The sequence below is a fragment of the Toxoplasma gondii genome, chromosome V (genome assembly GCF_000006565.2).
Source record: "Toxoplasma gondii ME49 chromosome V, whole genome shotgun sequence".
Taxonomy (NCBI): Eukaryota; Apicomplexa; class Conoidasida; order Eucoccidiorida; family Sarcocystidae; genus Toxoplasma; species Toxoplasma gondii.
In genome coordinates, this window is record NC_031472.1 from 1 (window position 1) to 8,148 (window position 8,148).

At 54.8% G+C, this 8,148-nt stretch overlaps 1 protein-coding gene across 1 annotated transcript; it reads right to left on the reverse strand.

The window, feature by feature from the left end:
* Positions 1-685: 685 nt before the first annotated feature.
* TGME49_296121 (hypothetical protein) lies at positions 686-7,485 on the reverse strand. The gene is made up of 6 exons (XM_018782296.1): positions 6,422-7,485; positions 5,608-5,848; positions 4,444-4,748; positions 3,662-3,902; positions 2,786-3,117; positions 686-2,227 (listed from the first exon to the last, which is right to left on the reverse strand). The coding sequence occupies exons 1-6, from the start codon at positions 6,878-6,880 to the stop codon at positions 1,091-1,093; spliced, it is 2,715 nt and encodes a 904-aa protein (XP_018637916.1). The 5' UTR covers positions 6,881-7,485; the 3' UTR covers positions 686-1,090.
* Between the last annotated feature and the right edge of the window lie 663 nt (positions 7,486-8,148).

The following is an 8,148-nucleotide window of genomic DNA, read 5'->3' on the forward strand; positions in this document are numbered from 1 at the left end:
GGATGAAGCGCCGGTTACTGTCACAGTACAGCTCCCAGAATGTCCTCCATTATGAGGCGTTCTCGGAGGCGAGTTCACAAAGCAGCCAGACGCAAACGGCTGCATGTCAAGCCGCATGTCATGCCGTCTGTCATGACGCGTGTCATGAGACTGCACTAAAGCTTCTCGTGTACACATTCGTATCCGAAACACCGGCACACACTGCTGGATGGGGGCGCAGTAGGATTCGCGTCGCTTTTCTAAAACAGATGTTGTGTAGAAATAGGTGAACAGAGGTGTCACATTCCACACCCTCGCGAGTTGGCAGCACTGCTTCACTTGCTCACCCGTAATTCTTCGGCTGGGTGACGTGAGGGAGGGCGGTGTGGTAGAGGTCGAATCCGGGGGCCGGACGCGCATCGACAGGAGTTGAGGCGACCGCAATTGGCTTTGTTGAAACATCGAAGGGACATCCACGAACGCCGTGGACGGCTGGGCTGCATGTGGCGGGATGACGTCGGCGGGAGGCGCCCGGGCAGGGGACTGAAGCAGTGGCTGTCGAGGTTCAGGCGGTAGCGGCTCGCCAAAAACAGGTGCATAATGTCCAAGGGCACCGGGAAAATCTGTTGAAAATGATGACACAGCGGCAACCTTTCCGCGACAACAAATGGTACGTGGGTTCTGCTTCCTTCCTGTATCATCCCTGCTCGGGCCGCTCTGGGATTCACGGGAGCTCTTGTCAATAAATTCTATTCCCCGTATCAGGTTCGCTTCACGGCTAGTGCAGCAAATACAGTGCTGCGAATGTGTTCGCACTTACCGAGTCCGCCGTATAGAGGCCAATACGTGGTTTTGTCAGACCATAAAATATTGAGGGTGTGCTGCAAGCCCAAACCGGCCTACTGTACCGTATAAGAAATAGACATGCCACCAGCTCCCATCTCTACACACCCACAAGTGGCGGCACTCCGAAACAGTGGCCGACGTCCTTCTCGGACTAGGTTCCGTGCCGCTCATCGCCGCAACACGACTCCATGTCTGCTACACACTCGTCCTCAAGCGCCCCACCCCCCGGCACCCGGAGAAGTGACTGATGTGCTATGATTATTCACTAGTCGATTAGATGTGGACCATATTGTTCGATCCATGTGGCAACGTAGCTCCCCCCTTGACTCTGGTATCTCATTTCGTCCGGATACTCTCGTGATGCGGGGATGTCACTGTTCGGATGTGTATTCAGGTGTGTGGGATGCCTACGCCAGGAGCGCTGTGGTTGAGGCGAGCTCCACCATGGCCCCGAAAATGCGCTGCTACTAGCTGGGACTGCGCAGGGTGCTGCGCCTTCGTCCGAGGCACTCGTAGTCGGGTGGGGCCACGACGAACTCGTTGCCGCGTGCTCGCTCGCGGAGACGATCGGTGGTGGCGAATATTCTGGACTCCATGGCTGAATGAACGAGGGTGTCGATTCTGCGAGGAGCGCAGCGCAGTCCCCATATGCAGTCGCTGCTGGTGCGGAATGGGACAGAACGAACTCCAGGATGTCCTCAGGAATATTACTCTCTGTGCGCGGGTCCCCAGTAGTATGCGCAGCACCGGGGTGTTCGAAGGGCGGGGGTAAAGAATGTGGAGGTTCGCCGCAATCACCGCTGGTCCGGTGGCCCGCAGACACGGGCGCCTGTGCGTCGCCTGACGGAAAAGAAGGGAAGGTTCCGCGACGCCACATCAGCGACGGAGAAGACGGCGATGTGCCCGCAACGTGTGGGAACCTTTCCGCAAATGCGAGATCCATGCTTGCCATGGAAAATGTGATGGAGGATGAAGAAGTGGACTCCCGCGACGCCCCTCCTGTGGTCGTCACTGGCGATGATGACGGTGTAGGATCCTGGGCAATGAACGGTAATGAAAGGGCCTTGTGCGAGGGTTTCTCAAAGGCAGGCTCAGAGTGACTTTTCACCAGATCTCTACGTGCGTGGGTAGTGTCTCGCGGAGAGTGGTGCCCAGCCACCTCCGACGTCTCTGCGGGTTCCGTGGCGCTGGAAACGGTGGACGCTTGCGTTTGCGTCTCTACGGCTGGATCGCTCAAACGTCGAGCATGCCAAAGTTGAACGGCGACTTCCTTTGCCTCTTCCTCAAGCGCCATTATTTGTCTGCTCATTTCCTCCACACGCGCTAAATGTTGTGGGGCTCGTTCACGGTATTGCTGAGAGAGGCGTTGGTGAAGCTCAGGCGATAAACCAACGGTAGCCATCTGCGGGCATAGCATAAGCCGGATAGACGAACAAGAGTGTGATCCGTTTATAGGCCGACGCACTGGCAAGCCTGGGGTGGCGGAGTGAAATCACATGCTAGTAAATTCGATGTACAGGATTCCCGATGCTCCACAAGAGGAACAATCAACTACCCCAAAATGAGCCGAAGCTGAGTCCATTAATATGATATAACAGACAGGTGTCTCCCGGATGTTTCAGGCCTCTGTGCGAATATCGCAGTACTTGATGGAATCACACACACACGTATTGCCATTGATCAGATATCATCTACCGAGACCAGCCTCCTCTCAGGAATGCCGGATTCGAGATCACAGTATCTTCAAATGGAGTGGGTGGCGAACAACAGACAGATCAAGTGCGAATCCGGTAACGAGCTCCGCCATGCATTATGCCATCAACTGTTCGCTCGAAAAGGTGTGTTCAAAGCATTACATATGGAGCAGGGTATGCACCAACCGTTGACACAAACAGGTAGCAGTTCATCTGCAGGGCGCGTCCGTTTCCCCATAAGTAAACAACTGCTCAACGTAGCTTACGTTTTTCGCCTTCAGACGACTGTTGAGGCTCCGCAGTCTCACACTCACATAGGTGCCTTCGTCCTTCCACTTGTCCCTAATGAACCGACGCATAGCTACGAGATTAGTCCTCTTTGCCTGTAGCAGGTTGAGGTCTCTCTGTAATATCGTCATGCGATCCTCAGCAGAAGGGCTGGGCACGGCACCTTTCGTCGTCGACCGCAGTGATGAAGGGGGAGAGCTGGTACTCCACCAGGAGCAGCCTGGGCGCGGTGAGTCCTCCCGCGGCACATCTGGTGATTCGGCTGTCGCCGATACGTCCTCAGGGTCTTGCAATCCCGACGTCTGTATCCCTGCATGGACCAAATCCGCGAATGGTCACCGGAAACCGGCGCATATTGTTCTTGATGCATAGGCAGGCCTATCTCAGGCATCCGAACGAAGCTGTCTGCCTCACATCCTCGCCGACGTGGTAATGGTGATTCGAGCCGACATGTGTTTTTCGTGTGCGCTATGTCGTCAGATGCGGTTGATTTGCGGCATGCAAATCGTGCACTCCCGCTAGTTATCGTTCTTGAGCCTGTCCTGCCATGCGGAACATGGAACCATAGAATCTATGCCTGTGTTTCCGGTAGAGTACTGCGGGAGGCCACCTCTGGGGCGAACTCGCCTGTTTTATGTGTTCTTCTCTTATGCTCGACAACTTCAGCCTTGGTTCAGGCCTCGCTGATATGATAGCTGCTTGTCCCAGCACATATGCTGCGCTTAGTCAAAACCAACAGACACGAAAAAACGACATTGGAGAGTCTCGCATGCAGTCATGGTTTGCCGAGTGAGTGGAACTGACGGTGTGAGATGGTCGCTCTTCAAACGGCGAAGCCACTCAACCTGTCTCACCTTGGGACTGACTAGTCGATGTCGACGCTCCTGCGTGACCTTCCGTGCTTGGTTCAGTTGGTGCTTCACTGTCTTTGCTGCGGCATTCGAGAAGCATCGCGCGAAGTTGAGCTTCTTCGATTTCCATGTCAAGGATGGACTGCTCAGACACAAGCATGTCCTGTCGCTTCGCATCTACTTGAGACCAATACGATTTCTTGTACTTTTCCAGAGTTTCTGGAGATGGAAACTCCGCGGCCTTCTGAGGAATGACACAGGGAGTCAGATGTCAGAGTTTCCAAGCAGGCGTGGCGACGGTCAACGCGCTCAGCTGTTAGTCAGGAAAACCTAGAAATCCGACGGACAGACGACCGCTGTACGAAACGCCACATGCGGCGGGAGGCACCCGGTTGCGAACTAAAGCGAAGTTGTCGGAAGCAGGCGCTCTTGGACCACGGAAGAAAGCTGAGTGAACATCGTCGCAATCAATATGATCCGGATCCTAGTCCCATCACAGGCAACCACGCGGAATGTGACACGACGTCCCGTTGTATTCGTGTTTGCTGCAGGCACGCTGCCGGCAGATACACAGAATGACACGTGCGCCTCATCGTTTCTTTTCCGTTCCGCGTGCAGAGTCAGTTCCACTGATAGAGTGGCATGCAGGTGGTTCAGCCGTGACTGTGGAGCGTTGTGAGTTACCCAATCAGAGCTCACACACACCCCGAGCACGTCCGTCTCTCTCTGGCGGTGCCGAGAATGCGAACATGGACGCGACCGCAGTGTTCCAGACGACCGCTTACACCGGTTTTGGCCCGATTCCGTTTTGACGCTAACGTCCTGTACTTGATATATGCGTCTTCGGACGACCAGTGGTGACGGCGACTTTGAAGGTTAGTCTGCGTTTTGCGTTTCTGCGCACGCACCAGCTCCAGCCTCTCCTCCAAACCTAGAGGCAGCCCGGAACCGCCACTGCCGGAGTCGGCTGGCGACATAAGTATCCGTGCAGAGGCCAGACGGTTGCTGCTCCGTGTGTCTACGCGTCGCCTGTCTCTAGATAGTGCAGAATCATCGCCACCTTGTAGGACGTCTGCAGCTTCTGCCGATCCTGACTCAGACACATAGCCGCCAGTGCGTCTTTGCCTGACTTCGGTTGGTGTCGATATCGATGCATACACAGACACGATCCGAGGACCAAAAGACGCTCGCTCTCTGAACCCTGTCGCCAATATGGTAAGAACGCTTCCCGACGCTCCCTTTGTCTTGGCCCCCAGAAGAAGCCTAAGGGTAATTCTGTTTCGCGGATGATGTCTTCCACTATGATCGCATGCACAGATGGACATGATTATTCCTTGTACAGTTGGTACCTCCTTCACAGCTCAGTCTCCGTGAACGAGTGACGCGGAAGAAACATAGGGTTCAGATATTGAAATGCAACATTTTCGGGTGCCTTAACCAGTCGTCCAGTGATGTAGTGGTGTACAGCAGTCCCCATGTGGCTCAGTAAGTCAGCGGTAAGCGAGGATGTGAGCGATTAACGTATATAAATGAGTATTCGCTTACATGCGCAAAGACGTACCCTCCTTCACCGGACACTATCGACCTGCCACAGCCAAACCACGGATGCATGTTAGTTGTGACTGTCGAGGCTCTCCTGCCATACGAAAATGTAGCCAGAGAACGTCTGACTGTGCTAGGTGATCTGGGAGGGCCGTACCGCGGTGGATGACCTGGCTGCATTATAGTATTTCTCTCTTCTGCTAGGCACTCGCAGCCTGTTCTCAGGCCTCATCGATATGCTGGTCTGCGGTTCCACCACGAATTCTGCGTTTCACAGAAACCAAAATGCTCACGTGAAGCTGCCAGGGAGACTGCTGCTGACCGAGGCGGTTTTGCCAGTTTAGATGGACTGTGTCTATGAGCTGGTGCTGCTGCTGCTGCGGGGTGCACAATCTTGTACGTCTCACTTTGGAACTGACGAGTTGATGTCGACGGGCCTCGAGGGCCTTCTGTCCCATGCTCTGCTGGTGTCTGGTTGCATCCTCTGCGGCATTCGAGAAGCCTTGCGAGAAGGGCTGCTTCTTCAATTTCGATCTCACGAATGGTCTGCTCCACCACAGATATTTCCCGTTTCTTCTTATCGACTTCCGACCGGTACTTTGCCTTGAGCAGCGCTACAGCCTCCGGAGATTCGAACGCCCCGGGATCCTGCGGATAAGGAAAAGCCTCTCGTGGTCACAAATCCGAACGAGGATATCCTACGATAAACGCATCCACCAATGAGTCACAGAGACCCACAAATGCGGTGACTGTTCATTCACCAGGCGACTCTCGATTTGCAACGGCAACACCTCGGAGTCGCAAGATCACCAGACCTGGTCGGAAGCATGAGTATTTGGAGTAAACGCCTGTGTGAACGTCAGCCCACTCCCGGCAGCCCACGAGATAACACATCTTTCAACGACAACGACTCGGAAAGTGGCACTGTCTCATATGATTTCCGCGAGTGTAATATCACGCTGCCGGATGATGCACCGAATGACATGGGCGCCTCGTCGACCGCTCCGCTCTAGCATATTCAGATCGACGCGCACGGCTGCCACAAGGCAGAGGTTCAGCTGTGGCTGCCGCTGATCTATTGCCATCAAGCGAAGCAGAACGATCATTCAGCCTCTGCGCTTCTGTGTTACGTAGGCAGCGGGGTGGGGAACCGGAGATGAGCACGACTCGCACAGTGCGCAAGCACACAGCATTTATGATTCTTGGAAGCGCGGTAATTACCTTTTTCATTTTGTATGTCACAAACCTGTCTTCACTAGACCAGCGAGAACGCTGACAGTACAGGGTGTTTTGGATCATGCGCCGTCGGGATTTTAACTGCGATAGCTGCTGCTCTAACCCCATGACAAGCGCGGAACGCGATCCATCGTTGCCTGCAGATGGCACCGGTGCTACTCCGGAGGCCGAGTGTCTGCCATGCGATGAAGGAACTTCTCCTCGGTTGCCAGATGCTGTGGTATCACGATCGGGAACGTCAGCAGGTCCGGTGCCCTCTGCGGATGCAGCGCCATCTGGTGCGTGGCTGGCAGCGACCGCCTGAAGCTCAAGAGAGAGACGGAACCAGAAAAACGCGATTCCCCCTTGATATCCTGGTCTGCTATGAAGGCCGCCCAGCCATTCCGCCACAGCTTGAAGAGCGATAAGCCGATGTAACAACAATTGCGGCCCCCAGAGCACCATCCTTGTGCCATGGACGAAACACACCACGGTTGCCCCCTTGTGAAAAGGTGTGTGTGTATTCGTTACGCCGGGGCGACAGTCCGGGGCCTCTCTTCTTCACTAGAATGTTCCCGTTCCTTGTGACGCTCCCTTCAGTTTTCTACAGGAACTGCAAAATAAATAAGCAAGCTAGGTGCATCCCTGTGTGCTTGCGAAGAACGTCGGGCGGATTACCCCAGGTGTACCATGCCGCCCAAAAGCGCCAGTGCCGCCTGCGGCACTTTCGCGTCGCTGACGACAACGCTAGGCCTTTTCAAGGCCGATCCCCTATAAACCATTGGCCGGACCGCATATACATGAGGGTCTTCCTTGCCATGATTTAATATGCCACAACTAAGCGGAAAGCATGAACTGAGAGCAGCGACCCCACATGGGTGCTCACGCGAGACACCGAATACAACCGCTCAACAACGCACGAAAAATGCTTCTTAATTTTCCTGAGCAGTGTTCGTCTTGGGTCCTGTACGATCTGCCCCACTAAAGCGACGCCGTTGTATTTCTGAAAACCCGCCAACGCACCGGCATCCACTGGTCAGCTCTAGAGACACTGTTCCAAAAACGTGGAAATTGGGCGCTGTGTACTGTCCCACTCGACGAGCACACGCGACAAACACCTCTCGTTCTCGAAGACCGAATACGGTTGTTGCATCGGTGGCGGTGCCCCCGGCGCTGCAGCGCTGCTGAACCCGGACGGCTAGGAGGAGTAGCGAGAGGCCACATATTATATCGGTTGACAGTTCCTCTCCCGCCGAAAGGCGCCTACGTCCCGGAAAACGCAGGTGCGTATCACATGGCTACTTGTTCCCTCAACTCAGATCTCGGCCGGCACTGCGGCAGTGAAGCACAATCTGGTAACTGCCGCGGCCAGAGTCGCGATGCAGTCGGAACTGCTTATCTGGGCGACACTGCGGAGAAGGTAAGTCAAACGAAAAGCGATTGGTGTTACGCAAAGAGTGGACCAGTGTCGCTGCGTCCCCTGCCCGTTCTTCCACAATCGACAGTCTCGGCGGCCCTCGATGCTGTTCTCGAACCTCTCCTTCGGGTCCATTATTTAATATCGGCGTAGTGTTCGGACGACAGAGAACTGGAAGAACATCGCCCTTGGGAATGATCATAGTAGTCAAGACCACTGGTGCCCGCTGTTGGCGCTAGCGCTCTGCCAAGGTTCAAGAGCGGGTGCGACCATGCAGTCACTATCATGTTACAGCGGCTGACGAATAAAACACTCT